This window comes from Hippoglossus hippoglossus, chromosome 13 (assembly GCF_009819705.1).
Source record: "Hippoglossus hippoglossus isolate fHipHip1 chromosome 13, fHipHip1.pri, whole genome shotgun sequence".
Lineage (NCBI taxonomy): Eukaryota > Metazoa > Chordata > Actinopteri > Pleuronectiformes > Pleuronectidae > Hippoglossus > Hippoglossus hippoglossus.
In genome coordinates this window covers 3,474,240-3,490,635 of record NC_047163.1, presented here as the reverse complement: position 1 = coordinate 3,490,635, position 16,396 = coordinate 3,474,240, and the positions used below count along the sequence as shown (strand labels likewise).

General features: G+C 45.9%; 3 protein-coding genes across 4 annotated transcripts; 1 reads left to right on the top strand and 2 right to left on the bottom strand.

Annotated features, from left to right (window-relative positions):
• Window positions 1-879: 879 nt before the first annotated feature.
• On the bottom strand, window positions 880-4,443 carry psmd8 (proteasome 26S subunit, non-ATPase 8). Its single transcript, XM_034604394.1, has 7 exons — window positions 4,289-4,443; window positions 3,402-3,474; window positions 3,201-3,303; window positions 2,942-3,107; window positions 2,272-2,372; window positions 2,008-2,119; window positions 880-1,709 (listed from the first exon to the last, which is right to left on the bottom strand). The coding sequence occupies exons 1-7, from the start codon at window positions 4,391-4,393 to the stop codon at window positions 1,572-1,574; spliced, it is 798 nt and encodes a 265-aa protein (XP_034460285.1). The 5' UTR covers window positions 4,394-4,443; the 3' UTR covers window positions 880-1,571.
• A 27-nt stretch (window positions 4,444-4,470) lies between these two features.
• On the top strand, window positions 4,471-7,009 carry nup88 (nucleoporin 88). Its single transcript, XM_034604393.1, has one exon. The coding sequence runs from the start codon at window positions 4,524-4,526 to the stop codon at window positions 6,684-6,686; it is 2,163 nt and encodes a 720-aa protein (XP_034460284.1). The 5' UTR covers window positions 4,471-4,523; the 3' UTR covers window positions 6,687-7,009.
• Window positions 7,010-10,073: 3,064 nt separating this feature from the next.
• ehd2b (EH-domain containing 2b) lies at window positions 10,074-16,023 on the bottom strand. 2 transcript variants are annotated; one of them, XM_034604988.1, is made up of 7 exons: window positions 15,621-16,023; window positions 14,081-14,526; window positions 13,790-13,966; window positions 12,679-12,794; window positions 11,225-11,637; window positions 10,978-11,142; window positions 10,074-10,834 (listed from the first exon to the last, which is right to left on the bottom strand). In XM_034604988.1, the coding sequence occupies exons 2-7, from the start codon at window positions 14,299-14,301 to the stop codon at window positions 10,283-10,285; spliced, it is 1,644 nt and encodes a 547-aa protein (XP_034460879.1). In that variant the 5' UTR covers window positions 14,302-14,526; window positions 15,621-16,023; the 3' UTR covers window positions 10,074-10,282. The 2 variants fall into 2 exon arrangements, with proteins under 2 accessions (XP_034460879.1, XP_034460880.1); XM_034604989.1 differs by having other exon boundaries at window positions 12,697-12,794; window positions 15,621-16,020.
• Between the last annotated feature and the right edge of the window lie 373 nt (window positions 16,024-16,396).

Here is a 16,396-nt window from a genome sequence, read left to right as displayed (position 1 = left end):
TTCAGCTCTCAGACGCACCTGTTGCTTGATTTAAATGGAAAACATCACCGATCGTCCTCCAGGGGTAAAAATAACTGAGAGGCAATATTTTGTTGCTTTTGTGTTAGAAACAGCTTCTCTGTCCACTTCTGACAGCGTACAGAGGACAGACTGAACTAACAGATACATACTAAAAAACAACCTGCACATCTAGGTCCAGATGTTTCCTTGTGGCTTCCTGCCATCAAGACCCTGGGGAGGCGACATCCCTTTCTGGATCAACTGGTGTACATTGTATGATGTAGTTATAGATGTCAGTTAACCATTAATAAGAACTTAGGGTTTCACTCTTCTAACAAGTCGTCAGGTTTGAAATTATAAATGTTAGCTTCAAGTTTCTAATGAGCCAATGCAAACTTTGGTCACCTGAAATTAAAAGTGTTGATATATTATTTTATAAATGTTCTGCAGAACATAAGGTTTGCAGCTGTTAATAAATTGACATTTGCAGATTTTCTTTCCCATAAGTTGTCAAACATCGATTGGAGAAGTCACACTAATTAATTTAAAATATGTGATAAACAGAAAAGCATGTCATGGCTGGGAGAGTATACTCTATAATCTGTCAACCCAAAAGTAGCTTTTATTAATGCCTTTATACATATCTTAATGGCAGACTAACTATTAGTGATATATGGTGGGCAAAATTAAATCTATGCCCACAAATTCCTCAGGGTTGAGGATTTGCCCAAACAAGTGAGAGCTTCCTCTGGTCACCACTGAAATATCTGAATCTTGGCACTGAGGAGGATTCAAGATGAGGAGCAATGAGTGAAGACAGAAATATAAATATCTTGCTTCCTGGGAAAAGTTTGAATTGTAATGTTTCAAAAATCCAGCCATTCAAACAATTTACTCTCTGAATTATTTATTGCAGACAAAGACTTTCATTGTAAGATCAACTGGATTACAAACCATCTTGGGAGGACGAGGCATTACCATTTAGAAAACACTCAAACTTCAATGGCAATTCTTTCAGTTGCTAGGATACAAGGAAAGGGCGAAACATTTCTGTGAGCTCTACTAACGAGAAATTGAACTTTGTATACAAAAAGGGTTTTGCTAGAATTTGTGGGAAAGAGCTGTGTTGATAGTTTTGTGTGACACTGAAAGGCAAAGTCAGGGTGGTGAGTGTTTTGGTCACCAGCTGGGAATGACCCATGAAAACCTCAATTTGAATATTGGACCGATGGCGTCTTGAATAAAATAATTAAATGTAACATATAAACCCTTATATGTTTAATAAAAGTAGATATACAGCAACTGCTGAACAGAATGTCACCTGTGATACTCATAGTTTTGTGTTTCAAAATGACAGCAAACAGGAAGACCTGTAGATGGGTGTGAGATTACAGGAAAAATAGATGCTGATCGATTTTTGAGGTATGGACGACAAATCCACCACACCAGCAAAAAAAATGAAGTCATAACCCTCAGGGAAACTGCAACGGAGCTGACTGGATGTATACTGGACCAGCGTCGTGTGTGTCTGAGTGTGTCTGTACAGGGCTGAGTGTGTTCCTGGGGGCGGATTACACAATCATTTCCAGCTGTCGTGCATATTCGATGACCTGTTGTGCCAGCTCAGTGGAGGGAATGGTCACCTCTTCTGTCCGCTGCTGCTGAGTGGTGAAGGAGTAGTAACCATCGGGGCTTAAACTCCATCCTCTCTGCAATGGAAAGAACAAATCAGTTTGGACCATTTTACTTTCTGTAGGAAAGAATCTAGGAAGGAGCTTGTTAAAAAATTTAAATGGTTAACTTAAGGTTAAACAACAAGGAATCAATCTTTACAATTTAGCTCTGGTTTTTGCACCGAACTTAAATTGTGATATAAACCTCCATGAAAGGAGTTGTAGTATTTGAATTAATATTTGCAGAAATCGTACGTTTTCGTCTTGCATCTCTGGATAGTACTTAATGTACATTTTAAGCTTGCTTCCCAAATTAAAAAGGAAATATACAAACCTTCTTGGCATAGTCAGTCATCTTTTTGGGGGTACTGAAGAAAAGCACTCGAGTGGCTTCAGCGAACTGGATCTGCTCGTATGCTTTCTCTATGCAACCTGCGATCTCATCACTGCAACGAAAAGGTCAGTTTTAGATGAAGTTATCTTTTAAAGACAACAACAAGATAAAAGCTATTGGCTGCAGTGGTTATAAAACATACGGAGTAGATGGCATCAATGCAACAAGTGTAGAAATGATCAAAGACTTGATATCAATCCTTACCGAATTGTGTCAAGCAGAATATCTATAAAAAACGTGTAGCTCTCGGCAGGAATGTTGCCTTTGGCAAGAAAGACCTTGTTGTAGTTTCCTTCCATCAAGTACTGAGAAGGAGAGGATATAGAACATTAGCAAGTGGCATTGGCATAATTATTAACACAGTATAATGTAAATAGAGAATTCACAGACCAGGCATGTCTGTGGGGTTATTTTGGATAATTTTACCAATTATTTAACGATGAAGTTTGTCTACAATGAAAAAATAAAATAAAATCTGGCCATTCGGGAAAGTAAATATGAACTATTGGAAGCTTTCCTATTGAATGAAAACTGTATATGTATCACAATGTTCAGGAGAAGGTGATAATTATCATCTGAGTGAGTTAATTCATTTGTTTGAGGGAATCACTTCACTGAAATCCGGCTGCTAGTCTGCCACTAACCCCCTGGACCTGCCTCCCTAATGGACTGGTCGAGACAGGACAACCTGCAACAAGTTCCTGCTGCTGCGATGATGCAACGATATTGATTTAGGGAATTGATTAAGATGAGAAGCCAAATTATTAATATGAAGTAACCGGTTCAGTAATTTAAGGATATTAAATTATTAATTGAATAACAGTACAATATCAAACCACAGATTTGTTATCTGACTAAGAATAAAGTGCAGTACCTGCTCTAAGGACACTGGGTGTCTGATGTAGATGTTGGTCTGAATATCTCGAGCACTCAGTCGCTCCAGCTCTGTGTGAAACTCAGACACACGGTTCTGTGAGAGCAGGAAGAGCAGGTTCAGTCCAAGCAGCTGGTGCATGTATGCGGCTTCGGGCAGCTCATCCCTTGATGACAAAAGGTAAAAGAAGAGCGATGTAAGAAGTGAATAACATGTCACAAAATTCATAGACACGTGAAGAAGGAAACGGAGACCTTACTTGTAATCAAAGTAGTAACATTTGAGCTGGGCCATGTATCTCTCGAAGGACGGGATGTCCTTCTTGAGGATACTCCACAAGGCTCCGATTTCAAGAACATCCCCTGAAACACACACACAGATCAGGTATTAGAGGGATATCTGCTTTAAAGCCGTCTTAGTACTGAACCGTGAATTAATAAGAACGTAAACCCAAACTCACGAGCTAGAATGAGCTGCTGCTTGGTGAGTGCAGACCCGCTGGTTGGTAAAAAGTTCAGCTCCAGCAATGAAACCTGTGAAGAGATTTTGGTCATTTTCCACAACATGTCAGACTCTGGATCACCCAAAGATTTAAATTATGACATAACATTAGGTCACGTATCCACAAAAACAGTATTAAATTTGATGTCAGAAGATAAAACATAAGATAATCCTTTAAAATTCCCACTATGGTGAATGTCGGTCATGTTACAAAAAGCAAAGGGGTAGTAAACATAAAGTTATAAATAAATAAATGCTAAGTAAACATAATAATAAAATAGACAATGTAAACTTAATATATCAAATGTAATCCGGATTGTAAATATAAGATATAAGAAAATGAAAAGTTAAATGAAGATTGGTGAGTTTGTAAAAAATATCCTCTGAGCAAAAAATAACATTAGCAGCTACAATTTCACAAACATGTTATAAGTGTTGGCTGATTATTGATAATATCAGAGCAACAAATCACTCAATTATTAATAATAACCTCCATTGAAATGTTTGTTTTGAATGTCAGACCCAGGTGCAAACTAGCTTCACAATGAATAAGCGCTAATACGTTAGCACCACTCACTGTAGTTGTTTAGCTTTAATCTGTGGAAGCAACAAACATCGCGCACACAAATAAAACACGTTATTTCCCCCGAACGCTGACAAACGTTTATTTATCCGATTGCCCACGAGAGTCCGGAGTTTATACAAACAGGAAACTACACGTTAGCGTTAGCCTGGGCTAGCGTCTGGAAGTTAGCCTCGTTAGCTAACAGGGCTAACGCTTCACGCCGCGTCCCCCCGGCCTCCCGCTCGGACACTTTGAAGAAACAGGCGAACGAGAGGCTTCACCTTGAGCTTGATGAGCAGGTCTCCACACTTGCTCAGGTTCGGGTTCTTCTTGTTCCACTCTCCCTTCAGGGTCTCGTACAGCCCCGCGGTCTCTTTCAACGCCATGGTGATTCTGCAAAATGTGCGACACCGGCCGCCGGAATACGTTAAAAGCGACTGTCGTGAAACGCTCGTTTGTTGCCATGGTTGCGGTTTTTTGCCCGCCCACCCCGCCCCGTCATACGGCAGTTTCAAGATGGCGGCGTTCGGCGCGGAGCGGTGGGTGAGCGAGTTGCCGAACCACACGATCTTCAGGAAAATACGGGAGAAGTCGGAGCCGGACCGTAACCGGAGCGAGAGGGGGGCCGCGAAGAACCTGACCTTTTGTCTGGGGGGAGACTTCTTCGTGTGGGACGACGCGGAGCGCCTGTTCTACACCACCAACCTGCGGCAGCTGAACGCGGAGGAGGGACGCAGCGGCGGCGGGGACTGTCAGACCCTCCTGTGCATCAACCCGCCGCTGTTCGAGGTGAACCGGGTGTCGCTGAGTCCCACGCAGCACCACGTCGCGCTGGTCGGGCAGCGCGGGGTCTCGGTGCTCGAGCTGCCGCAGCGCTGGGGGAAGAGGTCCGAGTTCGAGGGCGGACGGAGCGTGATCAACTGCAAGACCATCCCCGTGGCGGAGCGCTTCTTCACCAGCTCGCAGTCCGTGAGCCTGCGCCAGGCCGCCTGGTACCCCAGCGACAACGGCGAGCCCCACCTGGTGCTGCTCACGTCCGACAACACCATCCGGTTTTACGGGCTGAAGTCGCCCCACACGCCGGTGAGAGTCCTGCCGCTGTCGCAGTCTGATGATGGCGGCAGCGGCCATCCTCCGGTCTGCTCCTACGCAGCTTCTCTGGGGGAGATCGCGGTGGCGTTTGACTTCGGGCCGGTGTCGTCTCCCCCCCGGCAGCTGGCGGCCCGGTTCCCCAAGGAGCAGCTGGTGTATCCCCTGTACATCCTCTACGAAAACGGGGAGACCTACGTGAGCTACACAAGCCAGACAACCGGTGTGACTCTGAGCAAACCTGTCGGACCCCTCCCCATGTACCCAGCAGCAGAGGACAACTACGGCTACGATGCTTGTGCCATTCTCTGCCTGCCATGCGTGCCCAGTATCCTGGTCATCGCCACGGAGACGGGCACCCTGTACCACTGTGTGGTGCTGGAGCCGGAGGAAGAGGAGGAGACGCGGGCGGTGGAGAAGTGGATCCGAGGTGCAGAGGCAGTGCCAGCTCTCTATGTCTTCGAGTGTGTGGAGCTGGAGCTCACCCTGAAAGTGGCGACGGGAGAGGACGAGGAGCCTCCGGAGTTTGACTTCACCTGCCCCATCAGACTGCACAGAGACCCCCTGTGCCAGCACCGGTATCACTGCACCCACGAAGCAGGCGTGCACAGCGTGGGCCTGATCTGGGTCAACAAGCTGCAGAAGTTCCTCCAGTCCAACGAGGAGGATAAGGACAGTCTCCAGGAGCTGGCTGCTGAGAAGCGCTGCATCGTTGAGCACATTCTGTGCACCAGGCCACTCCAAACCAGCCAGTCAGCTCCGGTTCTCGGCTTCTTGATTGTGTCTGATCTTTCCCTCGGGGCCACCATGATCTGCATCACCAGCATCTACGAGTGCATCCTCTTGCCCCTGCTGAGCTCGATTCGTCCTCCCTCGCCTTCTCTGCTCTGCTCCCATCTAGGCCCGGGCTCTGTTAACTCCCCTCTGCGCGGGCTGGCCAACGACTCCTTCGAGCACCACATCCGCAACATCCTGGCACGAAGCTCCACCAATCCCCTTGTGCTGAAGGCAGGAGACAAGGATTCATCACCAGCCCCTCAGGAGTGTCTGCAGCTCCTCAGCAGAGCCACGCAGGTCTTCCGCGAGGAGTACATCCTCAAGCAGGACATGGCCCGCGAGGAGATGCAGAGAAGAGTAAAGCTCCTGACGGGTCAGAAGAAAAAGCAGCTGGAGGAGCTGTCTCTGTGCTTCGAGGAGAGGAAGAGTCTGACAGAGGCAGCGGAGAGGCTGGCCGACAAGTACGAAGATGCAAAGTATCGGCAGGAAACCATTATGAACAGGGTTAAAAAAGTGCTGGTCAGTGTGCAGAGCCAGCTGCCCGTCCTGTCCAACAGCGAGAAGGACATGAAGAAGGAGCTGCAGACCATCGGCGATAAACTGAAGCACCTGGACAACTGCATCAAGCAGGTGAACATGAAGATGGAATACCAGAAGACACAGGTGGACAAGGACGCGCCCGCGGCCAGGACATCGGTCTCACTCAACGCCCAGCAGAAAAAGGTGGTCCAGGATGTCCTCAGAGAACAGGGACAGCAAATCGGTGACATGATGAAGCAGATAAAGGACATCAAAAACCACTTCAGTTTCTAAGCTCCGCAGACATCACCAGAAATGTGTTGGGGGGGGGGAGAGTTTTGAATGTTCTGTGGAGTTGATACAGTCCAGTTATTAAATTTTGATAAAAACCGCAGTGCTTTAATTCTCAGTGTATTTGATTTTATTTCATATACACTGATGTTACTTCCTATGTTGCTTGTTCTCTTAATTGAAAAATAACAGTTTTGCCGTCATGTCAATGTCTCTAAAATGTTAAGTTTTGAGTCAAAGCAGAATATGAAATGTATCGAGCTATTTTCAACATGTTCGGGTCACTTTTGGATAAAACAATAAACTTTAAACATATCTATAACTGACTTTACTCATTTGAGAAAAATTACATCAGCCTAGTACTTTTGTTCAGCATCTTTCACAAGCAAAATTATAAGAGGATTAAAAAAAATTGATCGACTGAAACATCCACAAATACAATTGTAAACTAAATGTTACAGTGTCAAAGGATTTAAAAGAATATGTTCACAAACTAGTAAACTGAAACTTGTCATATTTATGAAGAGATCAATAGCTCATGTATTTCCCAAAAGACATAGGGTCACATTTATAGTCCTTGTTATGTCCAGTTATGTCTTATAAATACATTATTAACATATGTTACTATGAAGCTTCAACAGTGTGTGACACCAACTTGATGTGACCGACTGATGAAACCTGTGATGACTTCAGGTCCAACACGAACACGAGGCAGTAGAATGTCACTCAGTTGAGCTAACACCTCAGAGAAAGACGAACTATCCTACACATGATTATCTAGTTTTTATAGTGGAAATAGAAAAGAGAAAATGAATTAGTCTGATCACCTAAATTATTTAGTTGTCATGTCGTAAACAGTGGATATGAAAATCAATTTAACTCTTGTGTATCTGCTCCAGAGAAACTGGCTCCCTAAAGAATGTTAAGTAGTTTCAGATGTTCACTCAAATAGCAGCCTGCTAAAAATACATGATATTCTAAACCAAGATCTGTTCATCTCCTGAAAAGTTCATGTGTTAAGAATTGTAAAAAAAGGCCCAGTGTTGCAAAGAAGGGAAATTCTCGCATTTACACCAAAGGTTAATCAGACCCCATCCCTCCACCACGTTTAGTTCGTGTATTTTGCATAATCCTGCAAACAAATAAATCAAAAAACATGTGAGTGATAAGTGCGCTTAAATAAAACATATACAGATTTATCAGAGAGTCCTGACGTGATGATGGAAATACATTTAAAAAGGAGTTGATTCAACTTCATGATCATTTTGCAGCTAGTAGACTGTGGAGCTGTTAAATTGTATTATGTCATATGGACATATGGTGTTCCTGTTATTTTATCCACTCCATTCATATCAATGAGGAAAGGAGGAAAGACTACAGTGGAATCAACAGCTTTAAAACATCTTCAATAAAAAACTCAATACTACAACCTGAAAGAGGGTTTAGGGGTGTACCTAATAAACTGCCAGCTGAGTGTACACATACTTGAATGCCTCCAGTCTGCCCTCTACAGCTGTAACACTGTAACGTACAGTGTGAGACTTGTATCCAGCAGATGTCACCCCCACACCAGAGCTGCTGACCTCCAGTGTCTCTGCTTTTCCAGGGAGGAGGAATTCCCCCTGTAAGCTCCCAGTGACGTATGAGGAGACCCCGGTTCCGTTGACTAAGCTCCACTGTTGGGGGATGTCTGTCGTTGTTGGGGTGGGGGGGTGGGGGGGGTGCACCTCTGCACCCTGAACCTCAGAGCTGTGGTGGCACCGTGCAGCTCGACTGGAGCAACACATGTTCGAGATATATGACTCAGCACAGCCTAATTATATAACAGGCGGGCATTGTTCAAACTGCTGTGGGGAGTTTTTTTACCCTGCTCTCCAAAATGGCGTCGAAGGCAGATTATTTGAAAATATACAAGAAATCAAGTCAAGGAACTATATCTCCATTCGTACTGCACCAGGGTTTGTTGTCCCCCCCTACGAGACGTCTTCCCCCACTCACAACCTCACACTATTACTCTCACACACACTTTCACAGGAGAGGGTGTGGTGATGCCGCTCTTACACAGCAACACACTCCAAATAGGGGATGCTGTTAAAGCCTTTCATAAAGGTACAGTGTCTAGATCCTGTGCACAAGCCTGAGGAACCTTAGCAGACCCTTGGAAAGGGAGATATTAATAACTCGTGGGCCAGCCCACCACATTCCTCACATGTGAGTCACTGTGAGCCAGAGAGAGAGAGCGGAGAGGGGAGAGCTGCTTCGCCTCTGTTTCTCATTTGTGTTTCTTTCCATGGAGGAGTGGAACAAGGAGGCGGGGAGGAGACCACCCCTTCTTTTCGCAAAAACTTGGAAGCCTAATGTGAAGCACACGCATCTCTGTACAGGACACATACTTCAGCAGCACATAGTTTACACAGGATGAGGCCAGAGGTTAGAGTGAGAGCGTTGATCTGTGCGGGGAAGAGGAGGAATGGGACTGTACTTCAGTGTGTGGTAGAAAGAGGGGCAGAGGGGAAAAAGGCTTCAGATGGTGGGAAGGAGAGCCTCGGAAAATGGTGGTATGGGGACTTGGCAGGGGAGAGTGTGAGTCACTGTTTATCTGGTCTGTCACCGAGAAACCAACTGAGCTTGATAGAAAAGAAAATCCAAGGGAAAAGCAGCCCAGCGATCACTTCTGCACAATGTCCCTTTTTGTTCAGCGTTTAGAATCCCCTCGATGTTTCTTAACTATTTAAAACTGTATATCTTACAAAAGAATCACAACAGAGACCAGGCACAGTCAGAGAATTTTTATTTGGTTACAATAAAAGTTAACATTTGGTGGAGCTGTGTACAGTAGTCAGTGATATATCAGTCATTCAGCATGTAATCTCAGCACATCGTGTTCTTTAACTGAGGTCTGCACAAACAAAACAGCAACAATTACAAAAAAAATAAGATATAAAGTCAGCAGAAAACTGTGGCGTGTAAAGCGTCAAAGTGAAATGCGTTCAGGTTATTAGACGTGTGCTGCCAGTTTGAGTCGAAAATAAGAATAAACAACAAGTCTTGTGATTGGAATTAGTCTTCGTAAATACATTTTTAGATTAAAACGTCAGTGGAATGAGCCGATCTGAAAGTGGCCCAGTCCTGCAAATCATCGCTGAGACAAGACTGAGCCACTCCAGACCAATTGCTGCAGGAACATTCGATTCAAAAGGTTCGGATGCAGTTTTGCTGTGAAATACATGTTGAATACTGCTCGCTTAGAGGGCGCCTGCCCTTATCTGCTTCTGCTCAGCAACACAAGTGGATATATCTTTTTTTTAAAGTTCATAATAAGAAGCAAAATTGCCGGAGCCAAGAGGAAGAAGCAACCAGACCCGTGTGATGTCCAAATACACAATTATTTTTTTGTTGTTGCAGTAAACCAAATGCAAGCCTTACACTTTAAATACAGTTTGTTTCATAGTACAAGACAAAATCAGTCTCAGAGGAAAAGGTGAACATGTCACATACACTATTTGGACATTGGTCTGGAGGGGAAAAACAAGAGCGAATAGGAACAGTTGCAGAAATGTGACGTCCAGTAGAGGATAGTCTCTTTCAGGGGCTTGTGTCTATGCATCAGAGCCCTTCTGCCTGCGTTTGGAGGGGGGGATCAGGCGGTTGGGGAGCTCGGGGGGAAGACCGTGGCCCTCCAGCTTGACCTCGATCAGGTGGCTCGCCAGGGCAAACTCTTCATCATCCAGCATCCCATCGTGGTCCACGTCCGACAGCTTCCAGATGCGTCCCAGCACCGAGTTGGGCAGGCGGGAGCTCACCATCCAGTCCTTCGCCTTGGGGCCGCTCAGTTTCCCCTCGTTAGGAGCGAGGTTATAGAAGATTTCATCGTACTTGGGCTTGTCTTTGGTGACCACCCAATCCTCCTCCTCCCCCTCGCACCCCTCTCCGTTCTCCTCGGCGAAGGGGTCGCCCTCGTTGAATGGGCCCACGCGGGTCCCCATGAAGGCTCCACCCTGCACGCCTAGATGCTCACATGCCTCCAGCTCCTCCTGCCGCAGGAGGGGCATCAGTGTGGCGATGTCGGAGGCGAGCAGCTCGTCCAAGGCGGCCATCAGATTGGGCTTCAAGGTTTTGAATTTGGTGAAGTCGTGAACCATCAGTTGCTCCTTGAAAAAAAAAGGAAATGACAAAAACGTGTTAGCCAGAAGACTTTAGACCAGAGTTTGGTTACGGCGTAATTACAGAGAAGGCTTTACACATTTGCCCCCCAGATGTTCACACCGGTGAGAACATGAGGACTCCGACTAACCTGCATCTTAGTACAGTCTGGGAAGTCTCCAGCAGAAATGTTGTGCTGCAGCTGGATCTTGGAGAAAATAACTGGCAGCTGGTAGATCAGATTCTTCTTTTTATTGTCTTTTCTGAAGACAGAGGGCATCTCCTGCTTCAGGTAGCTGATGATGTGGGCATGGACCTGGGAGAAAGAAGAGCATAGCAAACGTTTTAACACTTGTGTCATGAAGAGAGGTCAAAACACCAGAGATACAGATACACACCCGAACCAGACGTGCCCTCTTGACCAGGTCGTTGAGCTTGCGTAGAGCCGCGTTACGAGGAAGGTTTTGGATGTCAGCGAACAGATCCTCCTCCTCCAGCTCAAACAGCTTACGGTTGTCTGTGACCATCAGGGGCTCTGACCAGAAGGAGCCGATGTAGACGCGCAGGACCTCGGGGGTGTTAAACACCTTCCCCAGGGACCACATGAGAGCACCGTACACCCGCATCAGCTGCTGGGTGCCCACCATGTCCGCCTTGTTGAGCACCACACGCAGCTTGTCCTCGTTGCCCTTCAGGGCGCCGATGGCCTCGGCGAACTCGTCTGAGATCTCCAGCTTGTGGGCATCAAAGAGCAGGATGATGCGGTCCACGCGTTCCGCAAACCAGCGCAGCACGGCTGGGAAGTCATAACCTGTTTGAAGGAACATGAAGAATATCAAACAAAAAGAATCAAGCATTCATGTCTTCAACTGCTAAACACAGGGGGCAGGAGAGGGTGGAGAAGGTCGACACAGACACAAACCCTTCACACATCTGCTGTGTGCACGTCAAACCTCACTTCATGTAACACACATCACAAGCAAATCTATATTATATCTTATACATTTAAAATAGCAGCCAAATAAAACCACTTTATTTTTTGGGGGGGGTTGATTTCTTCATACTAAAAAGGGTCAGTTCACCCAAATTACAAAATACATATACTTTGGATAACTCCAAACTTTTTATTCACATCATAGCATTTTTTTATTTTATTTTATGTTAGTCTGATGTTTTATTTCACTCTTCTCTTGTATTTTGTTTATGACTTTTTATGTTTATTGTATCTTATTTTATTGTACACCACCTTTTTTTTTAAATGTGACTTTTTAATTAACTATGAAAGAAATAATTTGGATTGTCCCGAACAACAGGGACAACGATTCAGAATCGAATTGAATCAAATACTGTACAAAGATTAATTTAATGTTGTGAAAACCACAAACCACATTCTGTGCATCTTTGTTGATCTCTGGGGGGAGAATGAAATCTTGTCTGTCAGATATTTCAAAACCTCTGAGGAGAAAAACTATCTGCTGGGCTGATACGAGCAGAGTTCACTGAGGAAACATGTTTTTCACAACATGCACTCACCATTTAAACTTGTTAGTTGCTCATGCAGATTGAATTGAGTGGTGGGTTACTCGACGTGTGGATGAATAGAGTGAGATGATGATGATGGTGGTTATTTCTCCCGATGTGCTGACAGGTTTCACTTCTGTCTCTGCTCCTGATTATGATTTTATTGCTGCTGTGTTCTGCTGAGAAGTTTTCTCGTCCCGCTGCCAAGTGTTATTGTGACAGAGCAAACTACTCCCAGGAGTTAGCCAGGCGTGCCAATGAGATGAGTTTGTGAGACGATGCTCAGGGGATGTTGTGTCTCTGCGGGACCCCCCCAATGCCCTCTCCTCACCTTTTCTGCTTCCCATACCTCGGCTCACTCTCTGCTTGGCCCCGGACAGGATCCCCGGGGAGTCAATGATGCTGATGCTCTCCAGGACCTGGTTGGGCATCTGGGCGCACTGGAACCTGACATTTACATCGGTAGAAAGAAGAACACTCACATGAAACATGGCAAAGTTCACGGAGGTCGTTCTTGTAGGAAACTCTGGCAGCGTCGATGGAAAGAATCTAAATCATGTGCAAAATGGTTAACTCATATCAAAGAGGCCAATGTGATCTCAGGGGCAGATTGGACGCTGCCCTCTGCTGACTCCCCCCCCCCCACTCTGCAGGCCATTGTGTGCAAGTAGGCCTCTCATTGCTCGACGCTTCCTGAAGGAAAATGACCACTAGTGCCAGAATCAAACAATAAGGTCCGCTAACGATGTGTGGCTTAGAACAACAACACCACTTCCTGTAGCTTATGAACTTAACGAGCCCAGCGGCTCTCGGAGCAGGAAGTCGACGCAGAAGGAGAGACGCAAATACGTACGCAAACACACCCTGCGGAGGGAGGGAAGGTCTCTGCTGGAAAACTTCAGAGCTCCATGTTGGAGACGCATTAACAGGAGCTCACTGTATGAGCCTCTCACGTCAGGCCTGTTCCCTCCTGTTCCCGTTCTAGTAGATAAAAGTGCTCTGTCGTAAGATATTTGACTTTCTTGGTTTACAAAAGTGGAAAAACAAACACAGAAATCTGCTGGCAGAGACAGTGACCTTCAGTGTCAAGATTCACAGATTCCCAAAGCCTCATAACGCGCGTGACTTCATTTGTTTGTCTCTGCCCCAGGGGGGGTGTGGAGGCCTCTGACCTCCACTTTGAACTTGCGTACATTGCAGTTCCTGCCAGAGTGCATTAGCGTTCGTCATCCTCTCGGGTGATATCGCTCCCTTTCTCGGTTTTTCCACAAATAAGGCGAGTGCCTCCCCGCTCTGAGATTTGGCACAAGCGCTTGAAATTCCAAAGAGCTGAAAAACATGTCTGTTATCTCTCCATTCCCTGTATGGGCTCCCTGATGGAGTCGGCCCATTTCTCGCTGATGTGTAACTGGCTGCCTCAGTGGAATCTTTACACAGCTCACCTGTTGAGGAAGGTGTTTCCGAACGGGTTGAGTTTACGGAAAGGTTTGTTGGGGTCCACAATGAGGGCGTTCCCCGGGATGACCCCCTCCACCTCACCATGCATGATGGCGGTGAAGCAGTCGGTGGTGGGCTCGGGTCCGATCCTGCTCCCGGGGATATCCTGCTCCAGTAGATACCTGCCAGTCACATACAAAGCTTGTGATTTCTTTCATTACTCATAGTTTAATAAACTTAACACTCAAACACTAGTGAACAGATTGCATGTCTGATGCAGAGGTGTAATGTCTTACTTGATGAATGTCGTCTTTCCTGTGGAGTACTGACCCACTACCAGCACCATGGGCTTGTTATCGAAATCTGCATCCTCCAGACTGGGGGAGTGGAAGTCATGGAAGCCATAGTACTGCTCCAGAGGCAGCAGCTTCTTACGATACAGGGACTTGAGCCCTTCTGTCACAGTGCGGATCACCTCCGGCGCTTTCTTCACATTTTTTCGCCCCCAGCGTGACATGCTGAATCGACTAATAAGATTGTGATGCTCTTACAATAATCACTGACAGAGTTGCGACTGCTGTTCAGAGCTGTACTTCCTTTGGCTGAGCCCTGGAAAATCTTCAGGTGTTTCCTGTATTTACGCGACTGCTGCTCCCTCGGCCTTGAAGCCTCCTCTGCACACGCCAAGAGGAGCGATAGGTTTTGTTGGAAGTCTGGATCTTCCCCTGACAATATATATTTCCTGGAATGACAAAAGTTAGAGGTTAATCCAATTGAGATTAATCCAGGGGGGGCAAAAAAGTTTCTTTGTGTGTCTGGACCCCAGTGATCAAAATCTGCCACAACCTAGAGTAAGGATGTGGAATCTGGTGTAAGCCTCAGCCCACCAGGAGCGAGCCAAGCATTGTCCAAGCATGCCTGGAAAAAATTGGTGTTCATGCTGGAAAACTTGCAAACCCAGCCCTGAGTCGGGCACAGACACAGCTCACCGCTTTACAGCGAAATGAGTAAGACATTCCTTTTATCCCCTGTATACGTGCACGGCTCATTTGTACATGTAAGGAAAAGACCTCTAGACGAAGACTATACAAGGGAAAACTAATTTAACCCATTTTAACTCTTTAAAGTGAGAATCTTTTCCTACTCTGTCTAATTAACCAGAAACACTGGATTAGGATTTGAAGTCGCAGCTCGTTATTAGAAGCAGAAACAAAAATAAGACGTGCATCAGCCGACGGTAACTCATCTATGAAGAGCTTCTCTCGTAAAAGTCACACTTGAACAAGGATTAAAGGAAAAATCTGCCCAGAGGAGACGAGGCAGCTCAGCACAGACTAATCACAAGACTTGTGTGGACAGGGTTCTTGTCAAAATGGCGAACCCCGAGGGATCTACAGAGGAGACATTAAATGTGATTTGCCCCACCATTTCATAAAAAACAGCATTGTGCCAGCAGGGCCGTGTGGGTACGAGTTGATTTCAGGCTTCCCCAGAGAAGTTTAAGTTTGGTTAAGGATCAACTGGGATGAAGTTCTGAAGTTAAACGACGGTGGAAAAATGCCTTGTGGGTTTGTGAACCACAATTGCAACGGTTTTTGGACTTGGATCAAGAAATGTATTTTAATTGTAGCCTCCAGGAGCATTAAGCAACCGAGGAGTAAAACTAACGCATCCGAAAGAAGGAATGGAAAATGACTGACAAGTTTATAGACAGCACTGATACTTACTAAATACCATTAAACCTTGGTTGCATCACAAACCTGGATATATTTGAGTAAAAGTACAAATTCAAGCTGACTGCTGTAATCATTTAAAGTTTTGAAAAGCAATAGTTACCAAGTTCTTATGGAGAAAGCTCAGACTTCTTCCACTCTCCCTCTCTCTTGCCCTCTGGAGTGTGGAAAAATATTTTGACTTGAGGACACAAAAACAGTGAAGTCTGCTGGAGGAGCTGCAGCTACTTGTATGGGTGTAGCTCTGACAGCAAATGGGAGCCCTCAGCAGAGCGTCAGGGCAGCGAGACTACAGAGGAATCGTTCTTCTCCAGGGTTTAATGTATTTCAGATGAGCTCCAAATCTGGCGTGGATCCTTACTCTGCTTGCTGAAGGAGCACACACACACACACACACACACACACTACGCAGAGGCAAACTTCTCTTGGAGTTGAATGCACCTCCTCTTCCAGGGATGCCTGGCAACGCTGTGTGCAGCACTAACACTGGGCTCAGGGCAGGGATGAGCTGTGGTCAGAGGGTGTGGAGCTGGAGGAGGAGGGGGTTGTGAATAAATAATTTGGGTGGAGTAGTTTTTTTTTCTCCTATAAACATGACATAACCTCACTGTCTACTTATGCATAATTAGAATGATGAACACAGCCTCGTGCTGCACCCTTCCACATTTTTCTGTCCCCCCCTTCTACTCAGACTACTGCAACATGTCATACGTTTACAGATGTGATAGCTTTACCCCTCTTTAACTCCTCCTCTCCCAAACTCCATGGACACTCCAGGCACTCAAGTGAACAAACAAGCCCTACTTTTCCACTTCCATGCACCACCTGCTGGCTGTCTGATAGAGAACACACCCCACCCCCACCCCCACCGCCGTCACC

What these genes read in the sequence shown, in the direction of transcription:
- psmd8 (XM_034604394.1), bottom strand. Translation starts at nt 4,393, where the DNA reads ATGGCGTTGAAAGAGACCGCGGGGCTGTACGAGACCCTGAAGGGAGAG. An exon ending in ACCTGCTCATCAAGCTCAAG is followed by an intron (nt 3,475 to 4,288) that starts GTGAAGCCTCTC and finishes ATCTCTTCACAG; the next exon opens with GTTTCATTGCTGGAGCTGAA. An exon ending in TGACTGACTATGCCAAGAAG is followed by an intron (nt 1,710 to 2,007) that starts GTTTGTATATTT and finishes TTTCCATTGCAG; the next exon opens with AGAGGATGGAGTTTAAGCCC.
- ehd2b (XM_034604988.1), bottom strand. Translation starts at nt 14,301, where the DNA reads ATGTCACGCTGGGGGCGAAAAAATGTGAAGAAAGCGCCGGAGGTGATC. An exon ending in GGAAAGACGACATTCATCAA is followed by an intron (nt 13,967 to 14,080) that starts GTAAGACATTAC and finishes TGTGACTGGCAG; the next exon opens with GTATCTACTGGAGCAGGATA. An exon ending in CAGACTGTACTAAGATGCAG is followed by an intron (nt 10,835 to 10,977) that starts GTTAGTCGGAGT and finishes TTTTTTTTCAAG; the next exon opens with GAGCAACTGATGGTTCACGA.
- nup88 (XM_034604393.1), top strand. Translation starts at nt 4,524, where the DNA reads ATGGCGGCGTTCGGCGCGGAGCGGTGGGTGAGCGAGTTGCCGAACCAC.